The sequence below is a fragment of the Micropterus salmoides genome, unplaced genomic scaffold (assembly GCF_014851395.1).
Source record: "Micropterus salmoides isolate LMB-PRFRI ecotype aquatic unplaced genomic scaffold, ASM1485139v1 Ms_hic_scaffold_19, whole genome shotgun sequence".
Lineage (NCBI taxonomy): Eukaryota > Metazoa > Chordata > Actinopteri > Centrarchiformes > Centrarchidae > Micropterus > Micropterus salmoides.
Window position 1 is genome coordinate 9577172 of NW_024041039.1, and position 18256 is coordinate 9595427.

Consider the following 18256-nt stretch of genomic DNA (forward strand, 5'->3'; position numbering starts at 1 on the left):
ACCCACTGGGATTAAGTCAAGGTTTTTGAATGCGTGATTGCTGCTCAACAACTAATTTCATGTCTGCATACTGTACTGTATAATACAAATTACAGTTAAAGTGGTAAGTATCAAAAAAGCTATTGAAATATCATTCTAGGAAAAGGAGAACTCCAGTGTAACGTTGGAGCCCTCTACAGATCAAATGCTGTCTGGGTCCAGATCAAGGACAGGAAATGGGAGAGGAAGCCAGGCTGCATAGATGTTTGTCTCCTTGGATACACCACAACAAGTCAGCATGTGTAGGCAGAGATTTGGCAGGACTTAAGGAGGTGTATTTTCTTTAATGTCCGAAACGTTTCTAAACTTGTTGATCCTGAACAATGAGAAAGTCTGCCATGTGTGACGTATACAGAGTTTCCTCGTCCGTTCAAGTGGAGCAGATGGAGGCAGAGCTGTCTCATCAACTCTCAGCACTGCAGGCTGAAATAGAAGTGAACGGATTTCCCCACAGAGCAGTGCCCTCCAAATGTTACAGGTGTGGAAACTTGGCTGATGGTTGTGATTATAATTATTAATGTCTGTGTCAGATAACAGTGGCAAATAACTCTTTGTGTTTGTTTTAAACTGTCTAATAGATTGCCCGGTAGGCTGCACTTAAAGTCCCCCCCCCACTCAGAAGTGTCTTTGGCTTGTTGTTACCTCAGTTGGATGTTTCACTGTGCAGAATTTGACACCAAGAAAGAAGGCCAGCTTGGTGTCTTGCAGCCTTTCATTGCGTGAAGCTCTCGCCAAGGACTAAAAGCCAGCCACAGATTTACTCTTATCCGGCCTCTTACTGGACTCTCTCTTTTCGTCTTCTTAGCTTCCTTTGTCAACGTCCTGTTCGGTCTCTTTGCCTCTGCCATGATGTCTGTACTGAAAATACTGAGCTAGCTTCTTATACATGGCTGAAGGCCCATAGTTGGTGGTGTGACGTAAAGGTTGACACATTTCTCGCAGGAAATCGTACCCACTGAACGCTTTTTATATAAAGTCTATGACTGACTCAGGTGAAAACATGAAATATTTCTGGGCTGGGTTAAGCCCCCAATGTTTCAAGAGCCTGAGAACGCCCCTGTTGGTCGGTCCACCTCTTTGGTTCAGGCTGAAATATCTTAACTTTTAATTGGATTGTCATTATATTTTGTAGACATTCATGGTCCCCAGACGATGTATCTTAATGAATTTGGTGACTTTCCCTCTTGTGCCAACATGAGGTTGACATTTCTAACTTAGACTGAAATATTTGGATGAGTATTGGATGGATTCCCTTGAAATTTGCTACACATAGTTGCTAGAGGATGCATTTTAATTGCATTTAACGTTTCCTCTAGCACCATCATTTGGTCAACAAATTAAGTACTTTACTTAGTGCTGTAATTAGCAAACGTTAGCATGATAACACATTGTCCTACGATGGTGAACCTGGTAAACATACCTGCTAAACCTTAGCCTGTTAGCATTCTGCCATTTGTACTTAGCTCATACTGTTGTGTTTAGGTGTAAGCATTGCTGTAAACTCTTAAGTCTTGTGAAAAAAGTCTTGTTAAAGCGAGACTGTAACATTTTATGATCAAAAGCCAGTGTGGCAACAATAGGGGTCATGCTAAAACATAGCTCAAGTAGAGTAAAATCAGCAAACTGATCCAGTAATGTCACATATAGTCAGTTGCTAACATTACCATGAGCTACTAGTCATACCAGACTGAAGGCTGTGGTAGTAAAACAAGAGGTGTGTTAAAATGAGCAAAGGTGCATTTTATTGCTAACGAATTCAACTTTTTATTAGTGCTTTTTCCTCTTTTAAAGGTCACACAGTCTTGCTTTAAATGTTGATTGGCCACTAGCTTTTTTTAAAATAATCATTTTTAGCTTTGTTTCAGTTCTGTTCTACCTCCAAAGGATATTTCCTTGTTCCGTGTTGAGAGGGAGCATGCACTGAGGAGAGGGCTTCAGGTGAGACTGAAAATTCATCTTTTATTATAATCAAGGGCTACAGAAAATGAAGTAAACTTCTAGGTCATTAACAACTTTAGAGCCTCTGAATAATGCACAGTGGTAAATTTAAAGATCAATCTGAACTTGATTTGACTCTTTAGTAACTTTTTAGCCTTTCCTGGGTTGCACTCTCCTCCTGGTTGCAGGTGGCTGAAGCTTTTCCGGTTCACTCTCAGGCTGACATCATGCAGAGAGAGCTGGATAGTTGCTTGAGTTTAGAGTACGCTCCTGACAGTCTGCCTCCACTACTGCACCAGGTAAGGGCAGTACCAACACTCCAGAAAACAAAACATCGCTTTATATGCAGCTGTATACAATGGAAACAAGAGAAAACAGCCATTTAAACCAAATTCCTTTTTTGTGTCTGCAGTTCTATACTGACAGATCATGTCACTTGGCTCAGATCAAATATCTGCTCATGCTGAGATGGAGGAGATTCTGCCGCCACACCAGCATCACTGAGAAGCTTTATCCTCATTACAAGGTGACAACCTGAGTTTCATTTTGCCAGCACTTCAAAAATAACACATTAACCCTCAAAATGACTGGAGGTTTGCTTCTAGTGGTTCATCCTCCTTACAGTTCATATTCTGCTGCTGCAGGGGCGTAAGGGAGAAAACTATGACACGGACAGTGAACAAATCATACTCAATATTGGTAAATTAAGGGGGGGAAAAGATGCTTTTGTTGCAAGTTACCATTATTTTCCTTATTAACCTGCAGATTATTCTCTCAATTGTTTGGTCTATAAAATGTCAGCACAGTTTCCTAATGCCCAAGGTGATGTGTCCAGACTGCTTTTTTTGTTGGACCAACAGTCCAAAACCCAAAAATATATGATTTACCATCACATAAGACAAATATATACGCATAAGTGAGAAGCTGGAATTAAGTAGAACAAATGCTGATGATTATTTGATTAGCAAAATAATTTTTTTGACAACTAATGAAGTAATTGTTTACTAGCATGATATGTATACATACAAATATAGAGGGGCATATTTGTCATTTTGAATATTCAAAGTAGACCTTGATAATCTTACTCCTCCTTCTTACGCCTTACTTATGTGAAATTTCGCTGGAATAACTACGATGAATGAATTAAAAATGTGTTTTCATATCTGCTGCTGACATGAAATTGAAGAAAACCTTCACTTCACCTTAGTTAGTAACTGAACACGTTATATATTTTTGACTTATTTTAATTGCTTAAGTTTACCATACTGTGGTAAGATATATATATATATATATATATATATATATATATATATATATATATGTGTGTGTGTATGTATGTGTGTGTGTATATGTATATATATATATATATATATATATATATATATAATTATAATTATCTAATCAACCAATCACATGGCAGTTGCTTCAATGCATTTAGGGGTGTGGTCCTGGTCAAGACAATCTCCTGAACTCCAAACTGAATGTCAGAATGGGAAAGAAAGGTGATTTAAGCAATTTTAAGCGTGGCATGGTTGTTGGTGCCAGACGGGCCGGTCTGAGTATTTCACAATCTGCTCAGTTACTGGGATTTTCACGCACAACCATTTCTAGGGTTTACAAAGAATGGTGTGAAAAGGGAAAAACATCCAGTATGCGGCAGTCCTGTGGGCGAAAATGCCTTGTTGATGCTAGAGGTCAGAGGAGAATGGGCCGACTGATTCAAGCTGATAGAAGAGCAACTTTGACTGAAATAACCACTCGTTACAACCGAGGTATGCAGCAAAGCATTTGTGAAGCCACAACACACACAACCTTGAGGCGGATGGGCTACAACAGCAGAAGACCCCACCGGGCACCACTCACCTCCACTACAAATAGGAAAAGAGGCTACAATTTGCAAGAGCTCACCAAAATTGGACAGTTGAAGACTGGAAAAATGTTGCCTGGTCTGATGAGTCTCGATTTCTGTTGAGACATTCAGATGGTAGAGTCAGAATTTGGCGTAAACAGAATGAGAACATGGATCCATCATGCCTTGTTACCACTGTGCAGGCTGGTGGTGGTGGTGAAATGGTGTGGGGGATGTTTTCTTGGCACACTTTAGGTCCCTTAGTGCCAATTGGGCATCGTTTAAATGCCACAGCCTACCTGAGCATTGTTTCTGACCATGTCCATCCCTTTATGGCCACCATGTACCCACCCTCTGATGGCTACTTCCAGCAGGATAATGCACCATGTCACAAAGCTCGAATCATTTCAAATTGGTTTCTTGAACATGACAATGAGTTCACTGTACTAAAATGGCCGCCACAGTCACCAGATTTCAACCCAAGAGAGCATTTTTGGGATGTGGTGGAACGGGAGCTTCGTGCCCTGGATGTGCATCCCACAAATCTCCATCAACTGCAAGATGCTATCCTATCAATATGGCCAACATTTCTAAAGAATGCTTTCAGCACCTTGTTGAATCAATGCCACGTAGAATTAAGGCAGTTCTGAAGGCGAAAGGGGGTCAAACACAGTATTAGTATGGTGTTCCTAATAATCCTTTAGGTGAGTGTGTGTGTGTGTATGTATGTATGTATGTACACATATATATATATATACACACACACACACACACACACACACACACATATATATATATATATATATATATATATATATATATATATATATATATATATATATATATATATATATACACACACAATATTAGTTTGGACTTGAATTAAGTTTATTATTACATACAGTAAATATATTTTATTATCATTTATAGCAGCTTGACTTTATTTATACATTTAAATGTGTAATATTTAAGTTACTACTTAACTGGCTACAAGTAATTTTAGTCTCTACCTATTATTGTTTTACCATGGACAGTGGTGAGTGTAATGGACGTAGATTAACATGCTACAATAGGGTGGGAAATCTGCTGTGAAACCTGAGAGAGTGAAGTTGGTGTTTTACTGTCTTGCTGTGTTGGTGTTAAATTCAAGAAGTAATGGTAGCCCACGTATTGCCTACAGGTCAGAATGACTGGAGAACACTACCAACCCACAAATACATGAAGTAACAAAGATTTTTAAAGTTCTTGTTGCAGGATAATCCCTTCTCTTTCTACTCTTGCAAAGAATGAGTGAAAAGAAAAAAACACTTACACCACTCACAATAAGATAAGCAACCCTGATGGCTTCCTGGTCAATGTAAATCTTTTTATCGCCTGCTTGCAACTTTCCAGCTGATACACTCTTCACCAGCTCACATCAGACTTGCTCTCTCTCAGGATCAGGTGTCATATTTGACGAGAGAGTACGAGGACGCCGTTCAAAGAGCTCGCAGACTGTCGGTGAGCAGAGAGAAGATCCTGACCAGCCGAGGAAACCCTGTTGACCTGCTCACTCAAGATGATGTGGTCATTTATCTGCAGTGGCTGGTCTGCCATTTGCACTCAGTTCAGGCTGTTCACAACTTCCTCAGGGTAAAAATACAAAGACAGTGTTAATGCTGTTTCTGTTGTGCATGGCTCTGTTTTATTTTGCAATGTTGATTTCCCAGTTTGAATCAATTTTGTCACGTACATTCAAATGACAATACAAAGTAAAAAAATACTTTTTTAACAGGTGCTGCACTACATACCAGCTTGTGAGAGAAAAAATAAAGAACCACAACCCAAAGTTTACGACGAAACTTTACATAACACTCAACATGTTGATGGTGAGAGTCAAACCAGAAATATGCCTAACATGTACCTTTGGAGACTGAGACACTAGATTCCAATAAAAAAATCACCCATGTCATCAGATATTGTAACAGTAACAAAACTATCAACATACTGGATTTAATTTGCTATTCTGTTTTCTTACTTCCGTTTGTTGCTTTTAGTACCTGGACTTAAACAATAGTAAAAAAAAATCATTAAAATGAAAAGGTACACAAGAGGAAAAGCTACAGTCTACAATGGTCTGATTGGTCTGATATAATGATACTACAGGGAAAGTCATGAAGCCAAAGCGATTAGGGTTTTTTTGACAAAATGATTTAATGGAAATGTGAACATCTACAATTTTATGACAACTGGGCAAATTCCATCTGCCGATGAAAATCATGTGATTTGATCAAAAGCCCTAGATCAGCCACTAAATTGATCTTGTGTTGAGATAATTTTGTCAACTCCAGTTTCCAAGGTCAGTGAATGAACTTTGAAGCTGGAAAATGTGATTTATGGACCAAACTTCATGGGGTTCTGGCCAGTAATTTGACGGATCCAGACTACACAAGTCTCTCTTTGACTAAAACAACAAGATAAAAGTAACAACACAGTAATATCTGTGCAAATTGTTAAAATGCATCTACACGGGCCACTGTGTAAAATCTAAATGTTGAAAGAGAAAAAAGGCAAGGAAAACAGGACGTTCAGACATAAGTAGTAAATAGTTCTAAGAAGATTTGATACACCAGTTTATCACTTAATGTATTCAACTACAGGTATGTCAGGACTGGCTGATAATGTCCCCATGCACACTGTTCACCTGGAGGAATTTCTACCTGAGCTGAAGGCTTTGATCGCTCACTTCCACCTGTCCTACGACACTGGAAAACTCAGGAGCACTGCAGACGAGATGGAGTTATTCAGCGTGGTAATGTTGAACTGATACAGCATATAAACAAAAGCCTTGCAATATGTACGACATGGCATCAGTCAAGCTATGAAGTTGGTTACCAGCAACATGTCAGTCTGAATCTGTCTCACTCACCAGGTGTGGAGGGAGTTCAGAGCCATATTCACAGAGCAAGAGCAGATGAAAACGTTTCCTCAGTACGATGGCACAGAGGAGAAACAGAGCCAGTGGGGGAGGAAGAGTGCAAGCTTGGCTCTGAAGAAGGTGGCCAACTGGATCCCCTTCATTCAGGTAAAGAGAGTAAATAAATTGATTAGTCTGAAAATCTCTCCAAATACTGTTTAAAAAAATAATTTATGACTGTTTGGATTCTGTCTTGCAGGTGAAACCCAAATGGGATCCGTGGCAGCAGAAGCTCATCACAAAGCTGAAGGAAAAGAAATCTGTTGATGAGCTGCTGAAGATGCACAGCAGGTTTCTGCAGGTAACAGTGATGTCAGCTCCAAATCAAGGTCTTCGTATTGTGGAATTTGATATTGATGGGTTGGATGTAACTTTAGTAAAACTTCTTGTATATGACACATAATTATCGCCAACATAATAGTTTATAAAGATGGTATACATTCATGATGTTGATCAAATAAGTATACAACTGTATCTCCAGAAGTGCTGGACTGATAAGTCTGTTTAAGTTTTCTGTCACATATAATAAATCATCTGGTATAATAACACATACAACCTACATTTTTACCATGAAGCTTAAGCCATGTTTCAGGTGTTGAGTTGTCTTTTCTGTGTATCTCATCAGGTCCCTGATCTGCTCCACGTGGCCACAACTATAAAAGAGCACGCTGCTCACGTTGGCACGTTACAATCTGCACCGACCTCATCTGTCTTACACTGCAGTAAGACAAAACGACTAAAGATCACTGAGATCTGGACAAGTATTTACAGCGCTGCCTTTCTCACTCAGGCATGTATCATCTACTTTTCTGCTTAGAGAGGTGGGATTAAAAAACAAACTCTCAGCCTGCGTCGGCGCTACATGTGTTGAAAGACATTAAATTAAAAGTGACCTCTTTCTTGTTAGGAAACACATGATGAGTCAACCACATCTAGAGGCGGAGGAGGCCACGAGAAGAAGAGTTTGAGGAGTCAAACCTCAAGCGCGGCAAAAGGAAGGTGCGTATTATTACTTGAGCAGAGAATATTGCTACATTATGAGGTTTTCATTTTCAAGATGTCTACAGAAGTATTGAAACAATTTGTCCGGTCAAGAGGAAAGTTGAATTGAATTTAACACTTTTAATTGCAAATAAAAATAACTTAGCATTTGTCATTATTTTGTAATATTTCATAGACTTGATTAATTCATTTTTAAAAAACAGCTTTAGTACACTGAGTTTTACAAGTTACAGTTTGTGCAAATCATGTCATAATACAAGAACTTAAGGACTCAAAGGCAGACTCGGAACAGTTCGAAGGGGTAACAAAGGGTTTTATTGAAAAGAGTAACGGAAGACTGGGTGGTAGGTTCCAACAGGGCAGAATGGAGAACACGGAGGAGGGGAGTTTGTCCAGGCAAGATGCGAGCTGAGCAGGGTGTGGTGTTCAGCAGAGTTCCCGGAGGTAGTGTGATCCTGGGCACAGAGAAAAACAAGTTAATCCAGGGAGACAAAGAAATTGCAAGGAATCTTACGGGAGTAGATAGTTGGCCTTGACGCATGTACCACATGTGGTTAACTGACGATCTGGCGAAGAATGTGAGGAGGACTAGGTTGAAATACTGCAGGAGCTTGATTAGTGGAATGAGGACCAGGTGCGCCGCTGGAGCCAGAGAGTGTAGCCACGCCCAGACAGACACAGACAGGGAGGACAGACAGAAAACACAGGGAAGGGGGGAACAAAAGAACACAAGGTAGTGGGGAGATTCTGTAGTACCACAACAAATCCAAAAAGAAACAAACATCTTTGCTGTCTTAGTTGGCTTCCAGGTTTGTTCTTTGTTGTTTAAAAAACAAATCCTGACATCAGCATCTTTTCACTCACCTTGAATGCATAAAACACAGGAGTGTTCTGTAAAATTGTACCTTTGCTCCCTCTATAAAACACAGCTACTCTTTAGAGGACAGCCTACAGCTGCTGGGTCTGGAAGATAATTTAGAGGAAGGAACCTCAGATCCCATCATAACCAGAGGTGCTTACCTGTCTCTGACATTCCTGCGTCATCTCAAACTCAGACAGCTCCAGGTGAGGCAAACAGCAGCACATTGTGATGTAGTAACCTGAGGATCCTCAGATGTACTGAACGATGCCTGCCAAAAAGAAGCAGAATAATAAAAGCAAATAGTAACAAATTTTGAAATCATCGAGGACCTGGTTAGCAGCATTTGTCTTATCTTTTCCCGTCCACAGCGCATCTCTCTTGGGATGCTGAACTACCTGCGCTCTGTGGAGAGGACTTTGACCTTTGACCTGGCCGGTCTGAAGCTGGAGGAAGGAGAGCTGTGCAGCACAGCAGAGGAAACAGGCTGGATGAATGCAGCCAGAGGGGGAAGTGGAGAGACAGAAGGTCTCGGCTCGTTCCAGTGCAGCCACAACACTCCTGTTGACTATAAGGTAGGAACATGTCTCATTTGTTTGTTATTCATCAGAATATCTCAAAAAGCTGTTTTTAGATTTCAAACAAATATGGATAAAATCCAGATCCAGGTTGTTGTTTTGTAAAGATTAAGCTTTACAACAGAATGTCAAATACAGTGTGGATTAAGTTTGGGTGTGGATCTAGATACAGGTTCAGATACAGATACAGATCTTAAAAAAAATATGTAAACTGATTTCTCCCGAGTGACTGCATTTAGTCGACACATGTATCCCATGATTTTCTACTATTAAACGCTTTTTAGATGTAGATCTGGATCCAAATATGTAAAATTTAAAGTTTGTAAACATTTTCCATGATGGAAACAAGACATTTGTAGAGGTAATCAAGGTTTAGACTCTGGACTCACCTACTATTTAACAAAAATAAAGAAAGTGACATAAAACAATAGAATCAACAAAATAGTTTGTTTATGCCCCTTTTAAAGGTATATATGACCAAAAATAGTTTGTTTGGTTTTATTTTATGTGTATTCTCTGTTTTTGTAATCAGTGTTAGTTGATTAGGATGTGAACACTGTAATTTGTATGTTTTTCATGAATGTATAAAATGAATCTTGAACCCACTCAACAGTAAATGTTGAGAAGAGAAAGAGAAGGCTGAACTCGCGAACATGAACGTCTTTTGCATCATCTTCTGTTTGGTTCACCAAACACAAAGCCGCCTATTAGCCTGTGCAGCGTTTTCTTTATTTTATCCTCTGTGAACCTCAATATGCTTCTAAATGGTTAATAAATATCCATCTATTTATGATCTCTCCTGCTTGCAAGAATGCAGAATATGACTTCTTTATATTCCAGGTCCACTGCTCAGAGTTCATGGAATTTACAGAGGTGGAGAATCTTCATGATTTCTACAGCGCAGAGGAGAAGTTTGTCCACACTCAGGACCAGAGAGGTTTTTACATCGTGTACGACGCTGCTCTGAAGGACCTGCAGGAGCTGGAGAACGAGCTTCTTCTAGTCGGCTCACACTTTATCCAGAGAAACAGGGTTAAGAAAATGGGAAACGCAGAGGGAGCCACCACCTCGACAGCAGACATCCACTCCTGGGCCGGAACAGATGTTGACCGTGTTGCACTGCTTCTTGACCTGTGGACATGTGAGATGGAGTTTTTGGAAAGCAAAGTGCAGGTAGAGTGATACAAATGAGGACCATGGATCCATGGATTTGCCTTTTATGTATCTTTGTTGGCTCTTTTCTCTCTTAATTGCTTCATATGATCAGTCACTTAAGTCATTTAAATCTAAATTTAAGAGAAAATTATTTATTTATTAATTTCTTCAGATCTTTCAACTGCAATATGTATCTGTTTAATTTCCCATTTTCCAAAGCCAGTCAGGTTCATCAAAACGAGCCGTTCATCTTTTCATGTCATTATCTTTTGCTTTTTGCTTGTGCTGCAGCTCTTGAACTGTTATTACGAGGCCTACCAGCATGCAGCAGGGACGGAGGAGAGGTTTGCGTTGGCTCGAGTTATTACTGACATCATGCACAGTAGGCCACAACTGAACCTGAACCAGGATTACTTTGTTCAGGCCTACAGAGCTGAGATAGGCTGCCTGCGAAGCCACCAGCAGCTGATCAGACATATTTTGGACAATCAGGTGAAAAGTTAGCAAAAGACGTGCATTCACGTGTGAATGTGCAGCATGCAAATGTATTAATGCTGTTGTTCGAATTAGAGATGCAACAAATATTTGTCAACTGATCGATTAATTAGATGATTGAAACGAAAATTATTTGTTTCAGTCATTGCTCAAACAAAATGGCAAATATTTCCTGCTTCCAGCTTCTCAAATATGCAGATTTGCTACTTGGCTTTTGTCTTATTAAGATCATTAAATGTCTTTCACTTTTGAACTGTTGGCAAACAGTGATTTGGACAAAACAAGTGATTTAAAGACTTCACGGTGGAAGTTTTGATGGGCATTTCATTCTCATTTTTGCCCTTTCATAGACAATTAGTCTTGGAAAAATTTATCTTTTTTTTAAAAACAATCTTGATGTGTAAAAGCGACCTTTGTGCGTACTAATACACCTTATTTAGTTTTGTCTTGTCTTGTATGTTATTTTAATCTATAGTTTACATGCTGTGACAGAATGTGTTGTTTGTCTCATCAGATTGAAAGACAGCGGCAGTACCTCCAACGCATCTGGAGAGATGACCACAAAGGCTCCGTCTGTGACTATGGCCTTCCACCAAAATACGTTCCCAAACATCTGGTCTCACTTGGAGGCAGCAGGCAAGTAAATACAGAAGTCTAACTACCCTGGACTTGGTGTTCAGGGTAAAATGGAATGTTGTGGTCTTAATATCTCTTTATTCTTCTTCTTGTGTTGTGTTTGCAGCTCTGCGCTGATGAATGTGTTCCTTCTGGAGGTTCATCCATCCCTCTGCCTGGCTTCTGCCGTCTATCACAGTTTAGTTCAGGCTCACACGGAGCTCTGTCAGCTGCACCGAGCCACGAGCGTCACTCACAAACTTGCCCTGCGACAGAAGCTCCTACAGCGGGCTCTGCAGAGCTGGAGGCACCTAGCTTCACCCGGGGCCTCCTACAGCTCTCAGATACAGAAGGATGTAGGTTTTTCCTCTCTTGATCATCTATTTAAATAAATTTACATAAATAAATAAAACAAATAACTCAAACTTCTTTTTGTCCACTTTCAGTTGTTCTCAGATGTGTTTTTTGAGGACCCGATTTTGGTCCAAAAAGTGGGACTGTTGTTAATAAGATCTGCAGAGGAGAATGACATAACGCAGGGAAGAGAGAGAAAGGTGTATGCTGTGGAAACTTTCTCCAAGCTGCTGGAGCTCATTACCATCCGCCATCGTCTGCTGGAGTCGGCGTCAGAGACTGCACATTTGGCACAGTTAAGATAACATTCACACCGGGGTTCAGGGGTACTTGTAAAGAGATCTGTGCTTTTTTTTTTATCCATTATTAGTATAAAACCAGAATATTTGGGGCCATGTGTATACACCCACATACAGTGTTATCTAGTAGTATATAGTATTATAGTCAAATAGTAGTATAGTCAAATGTGTAAATGGATTGGTATTTTGTAATTTAATTTTTTCCTAAAATAATCCATTTTTCCTCTTTTATGTGTTCCGTTTCAACTTTGTCCACAACTTACAGTAATGTAAGAAACTGAGCAGTAACATGAGCTCTCTTTGGCCGGGCACCGTTTCAGTTTTCTCAGAAAAGACAAAAAGAGCCTCTCTCATTTCCTTCTGTGTTATTTCTATAACATGGAGCCATTCAGCATCAATATTGTGTCAGAAAACTAAAAAAATGTGTGTGCATTTGGCAGGAGGAGGTCAATACCTGGACAATGAAAGAGTTGGACTTCCTGTGATTTAAACATTATTATTGGTTAAAATTAACAATTTCTGGTGACACATTACAACTTCCATTAGATGACATATAGTCTTCACTTGTCGGTCTGGTGAACATGCAGAAATCATCCAGTGTTATTCATTAAGCTACGTATCATGTCAAACTGTAACATTCAGTAATTCTTCACAGGTTGTACAGAAACGTGGCTTCAGAGCTCGGCTTCGATGACTTCCACCTTTACCTGAGGCCTGTGCAGTTTGAGGTTGCTGAACATAATGACAAAGCTGAGCAGAGGCCTGTTTTTATCACAGCAATACTGGAAGATGACAGCTCTGTGGACAGGCAAGTACCCACACTTTTCAGTCAAATGCTTTAATTATTAATAATCTAACTGTTCTTATATCAAACTCAACCTTACATTAAAGTCAGTTAGCAGATCATCAGAAAGCTGTAATGTTCTTTACTAATATAAAACACATTTTATAACACATAAAACAGGATTTGTCTCACAAGCAATTCAGAAATACTATATGCATGTGTTCCCCTCAAAGCCCTGCCTTGCTATGTGTAGTAGTGTTATTTCTGCTTTTCTACAAGAGGAGTGAGGTATGTTTAAAAGGGACCTGAAGTACACTGTCTGCTGCAGGTTCATACCGTCCCACCTGCCTCTGAGCATCCAGGAGCTGGATGAGAACCAGATCGGGAGGTTCAGCTTCAGCTCAGAGGAGGCTGTTGTTCATGTGCGTAAAAATGAAACGCTGGGGTTTGTTAGCAAATGAAGAAACAAACCAATCAAATTGTAAATCAGCCTAGTATTTTACTGAATCTACTCCTTTTCTTATCTCTATTCGCAGCTTATGAACAGACAGAGTATAGAAAACCTGCAGGTGACTCTGGCCTGTCAGGTGACACAGAAGAACGCTTTGTTAAGTGCTGTGAAACTGGTTTGTCTTTGTCACTGGGCAGAGAGTGTGACGTCTTCAGCTGAGGTGTGCGAAAATTTACTCAAGTACTGTACTTCACTAAATTCCAAAATGAAATATTGTACTCCACTATATATATATATATATATATATATATATATATATATATATATATCTCTTACAGCGGTACACATTATTTCATTGTTTGTTTTCCAATTAATTCCCAGAGTGAAGTAGCCCTTCCTTCTGATAAAGATGTAAAATCTGAAGCCAAACATGGAAGTGACACCAACAAAGTGCAGGAACAATCGAATACTTCTCCCTCTTGCCCTGCAGGAACTCCCACCACCACCACCAAGGAGAGGTACTTTTCCCCACTTGAAGAACAAATGACATTGCCGATGATTAACAGCGCTCTTGTGCTGGCTCTTTAATAAACAGAATCTCGTTCGTTACTCCAGGCTGATGGAAGCCTTTGTGTCCATCCAGCTGGAAAAAGTGGGTCTGCGTGACGAGATGCTGAATTCATTTATGAAGAAGAAGCAGGCCGTGGGGGGTCTAATAAAAACCCCAGTGAGTTGTGCACGGTGGTGGATTCTCAGGCGGCTGAGCAGGATGATAAATGTAATTGGATGCCCATGAAGTAAAATTAATTTCTCTCACACTGCAGGAGGAATCTGCAAAGATCAAAAGGAGGCTCATAATCGACTTTCTCAAGAAGTATGCCCATGAAAAACATCTGCATTCCTTTTGTTACAACACAATATACAACCTGATGAGTTTTTTTACTCAATGTACAGTAGATAACATGTTAGAGGTAAATACTGTTTCTGCCAATTTTTCCACAGATTCAGCACACAGATATCTCAGTATTGTGTGAGAGCGCAGATTGTTGCATATTGCAACAGTCTAACCTTGTTTTTGGACGACATACCCTCAATCCGTCAGTCGCACTTCATGATTGGGAAAACCAACGAGCCCAGAGCCATTTTGGATTCTGGAGTTGACCTTTGCCCTGACACCAGGTACAACCAGCATGGATTTTATGTATATTTCATGTGCAACATTAGAAAAGTAATCATACATACATCACAGGCCCTGATGAATAGGGAAACACTTGCACACAGACACCTAAACCACAAATGTGTTTACACACACAACATTTCTATCCCAGTTAGATTGTTGCAAAGGAAAAAAATGGTTACAACACCCATAAATATATCATAAGATTATATTAGATTTATCTGTTAATGTACAGTAACAACAAATCTAGGTTATGTTCAGGACTATGGAAAATATGCGATAAATAAATCTAAATGTAAAAGAAAAGGTCTTTGTGTACTCTCACATCTTGGTGTGAAATTTTAAGGATGAGGAGTAGGTGTAGGGTATTTAAGGGGACATGCTTTTTGTATTTAAAAACACAGATTATACAGTATTAATCAAACGTTTCTCTCTTATAGGACCTTTCCACATCAGCCACAGCAGGTGTTGTCTGCAGACGGCAAAACTCTTCTCAACTTGTGGTTCATCCCCCACTTCACTGAAGTGCTTCACATGTTCAAAACACTGAATGTTTCGGTGAGGTTTGAAGACTTAAGTGAGATTATTAACACATCAGCACAACACGTGATAAGCTTAGCTCCTTTTCTCACAACCATGAATAACTTCGAATGCAGTGGTGTACCACAGAGCTGGTAGATGTGTTTATGTGTAGTATTTTAGTGCTTGCTTTTGACTTCCTGGGTCACGTATTGCTGGAAGAGGAAAATTATAAGACAAGACAAGTTATAAACTACACAAGTGTCTATAATTCACTTTTCACATAATTTTTATGGCCTTAACTTCTGGTATTTATTTTCTTGTACAATTTTGTTTCAACAGGCATGTGCCACAGCTCTCCATCACACTCTGCAGATAGTTTCAGCTCTTCATGACATAATTTATTACCTGATAAGTTTCTCCAGACTGGGAAACACAGACGACTCCTGTAGCTACAGGAGAGGACAGGAAGTACCAGGCTCACTCGCAGCAGACTGGGGAGGCACTGAAGGCATTGGTAGGTGGATCTTGTAAACAAAGCCTCCCACCTGACCAAGTATATGCTAGTACTAATCATCAGTAGTGGAAAAAGTACTCTTTAACTTAAGTAAAAGTAGTAATATCACTGTGTATACATAATATAATACATAATATTGTATTTGTTAATTGATTATATTTTGTATTATTGAACTGAATCTGAAAACGTAACTGAGGTTAAATGTCATAAAGTTCAGCATATGGGCAGATTTATACAGCTCAGATCATTTTATTAGTTAAATTAAAACCTTTTTTACGTGCAACATATATAATTGTGTAATTATATAATTACAATTAAAGATGGCACCTCTTCCTCAATTATTTTTATTCAGGACTTTTACATTTAACAAAGTATTTATAGACTATGGTATTTGTACTTGTGGGCAGTGGTTAGCAACCCCGGGTTGCCCCGGCCTTTCTGTGCGGAGTTTGCATGTTCTCCCCGTGTCTGCGTGGGTTCGCTCCAGGTGCTCCGGCTTCCTCCCACCATCCAAAGACATGCAGGCTAGGTTAATTGGTGTCTCTAAAATTGTCCTTAGTGTGGATGTGAGTGTGAGTGGTTGTCTGTCTATGTGTGGCCCTGCAATGGACTGGCGACCTGTCCAGGGTGTACCTCGCCTTTCGCCCAATGTCAGCTGGGATTGGCTCCAGCCCCCCCGCGTGTACCCTGTGTACCCTGTACACAGTATAAGCGGTTGACGATGGATGGATGGATGGTATTTGTACTTTTACTTAAGTAAAGGATCTCAGTATTGTACTTGCAACAAGCTTTTTCAGAATATACAGTATACTGTTATACTGTTATAATATACCTTATGAACACTGTACGTGAAAAAGTTTAGAAATTCAAAGAAACGTATGAGTTGAAGGAGTTACATTATTCATAGAAAATGTACATACATAAAATGTGTACAAGCAAAATATTTTAGAGACAGGTTTCATGGCCATCTATTCAGTTTCAGCTTGATAACACTGACCAGGCAGCATTCAGTATCTAATAAAAGACCAATATAAACCAGTATATGTTGACAATCAATCACAGTAATCCCATTAAATGTGTCCTCCCCTCTGGGTGCGGTACAGGAGCAGAGCTGCTGGAGCTCCAGAGTCAGGTCGACTGTCTGTCTGATCCCAGCAGCCCAGAGTCTGTCGGCCGTCTGCTGCAGCTGCGCAGGCAGGTCCTCCTCCTGCAGTTTGATACTGCTGTTAGACACCTCATCAGGTCAGTGGCTCTGAGAAGTAAAAACTCTTGTTGTTTACAGCTGTCATATTAAACAATTTTATCTTTCTCTGCCTTCACTGACTTTCTATCACAATTTACTGAAAGGCATGTGTGTGTTGTTTTCTGCTTTCAGTGGGGCTCTGATGCTGGTTCCCACTGTCCTTCTATTATATTAACTGTCTCCCTTTGACTTTGATTTTCCCCACTAATCCTTCACAAAATTAAATTTTTCTTTGTGCCAGGCCTTAAAAACACAGAGAAAGAGCTTTACACCAGCTTCACACAAATTTAGCAGTTATTTCATATTGTTGCATTTTCTTTTTGCCTACGTCAACTTAGAACTGCCAAATTGATCTTTATACAAGATATTATAAAATGGTTGGGTGATGTAAGGTGTTTGCTCATTTTAAACAAATAATTGCATAAGATTTAATACGTGGGGTGGCCTATTAAGGATCTGACCACAAACCGTAACATCCGGCTGGGGACATTTGTCGCATGTCATTCCACATCTCTCTCCCCACATTTCCTATCATCTCTTATATTGCTATGTAATAAAGGATGGTAAGACCCTTTCTGTTATGTTTCTCTTGTGTTCAGGGAGGTGTTCCTCTCATCTGGTGATGTTGCTTCCTACCAGAGTGTGAGCGACAACATGGCGACTGCCCTCACCCTGCTGAGTGACAGTATCCAGACTGACGTGTTCAGCATCACGCTGCCTGTTCCTCGACCTCTAGAGACTCGAGGCTGTCAGGTTAGTTTAGCTACGTGATATCAGTGGACACATATCATATCACATGCGTCCTACATGTCAAGACTATGGGGAATTTTTGTTTAATATTTAATTTGTCCTGTGTTGTTTTGCCCTGCAGGCACAGCAAATGTATCCATGGAGAAGCTTCATAGCCTGTCATGGATTGTTCCCTCTGCATGTGTGGGACATCCCTCCCATCGAATACTGCATGCAGGTTCAAGATCTCATATATTTTTGCCTGTTAGTGGTGGTTTGATCCAGAAAAAGATTTCACTGCCATGAAATACTCCAGATGAAGATACCCGATGACTTTGTTTCCTCTAGCACTAGCATTTGTACACAACAAATATCACATTAGCAGACAAATTGCTTAAAAATAAACACACAATCATGCTCCCTAGATGATAAACTCTCACCCTTTGGGAAAAACTTATACCCCTCAGTCGAAATTATGAATGTTTTACACAAGATATCTCCGAATCTATCAGAAAGATTGGTGAAGATCAAAGTTGCTGAGGATATTAAAGCCCTTTTCAAACCCAGATTACTTCTGAGGCGACAGCAAAATTATCTGTTTCATACTCTGGTATTTTGGGATACAAGAATAATTACAGGCTCGAGGGGTGCGCTAAGTGAGACTTTTTAACCTTCACTCTGGTTCTCAAATTGATTT

At 39.8% G+C, this 18256-nt stretch overlaps 2 protein-coding genes across 3 annotated transcripts in view; both read left to right on the forward strand.

The window, feature by feature from the left end:
* Positions 1–11: 11 nt before the first annotated feature.
* Positions 12–8888, forward strand: LOC119910800 (putative uncharacterized protein C6orf183). The gene is made up of 12 exons (XM_038729606.1): positions 12–517; positions 1905–1977; positions 2166–2276; positions 2390–2503; positions 5264–5458; positions 5601–5694; positions 6466–6617; positions 6738–6890; positions 6982–7083; positions 7408–7572; positions 7690–7781; positions 8714–8888. Exons 1-12 carry the CDS (start codon positions 363–365, stop codon positions 8886–8888), a joined length of 1581 nt encoding a protein of 526 aa, XP_038585534.1. The 5' UTR covers positions 12–362.
* The window catches only part of si:ch73-242m19.1 (coiled-coil domain-containing protein 162), a 19720-nt gene continuing 9157 nt past the window's right edge, over positions 7694–18256 (forward strand). Inside the window, exons 1-20 of one of the 2 annotated variants that reach the window (XM_038728863.1) lie at positions 7694–7781; positions 8714–8849; positions 9015–9218; positions 10062–10394; positions 10668–10868; positions 11386–11507; positions 11614–11842; positions 11933–12135; positions 12795–12947; positions 13252–13345; positions 13460–13594; positions 13756–13892; positions 13990–14101; positions 14199–14248; positions 14377–14553; positions 14992–15109; positions 15413–15587; positions 16691–16829; positions 17430–17583; positions 17702–17797. In XM_038728863.1, the coding sequence (XP_038584791.1) occupies positions 9030–9218; positions 10062–10394; positions 10668–10868; positions 11386–11507; positions 11614–11842; positions 11933–12135; positions 12795–12947; positions 13252–13345; positions 13460–13594; positions 13756–13892; positions 13990–14101; positions 14199–14248; positions 14377–14553; positions 14992–15109; positions 15413–15587; positions 16691–16829; positions 17430–17583; positions 17702–17797 (2817 nt within the window). In that variant the 5' untranslated portion in view covers positions 7694–7781; positions 8714–8849; positions 9015–9029. Of the gene's footprint in view, positions 7782–8472; positions 8594–8713; positions 8850–9014; positions 9219–10061; positions 10395–10667; positions 10869–11385; positions 11508–11613; positions 11843–11932; positions 12136–12794; positions 12948–13251; positions 13346–13459; positions 13595–13755; positions 13893–13989; positions 14102–14198; positions 14249–14376; positions 14554–14991; positions 15110–15412; positions 15588–16690; positions 16830–17429; positions 17584–17701; positions 17798–18256 lie in introns of those variants that run through there. The other variant, XM_038728862.1, reaches the window with a different exon arrangement.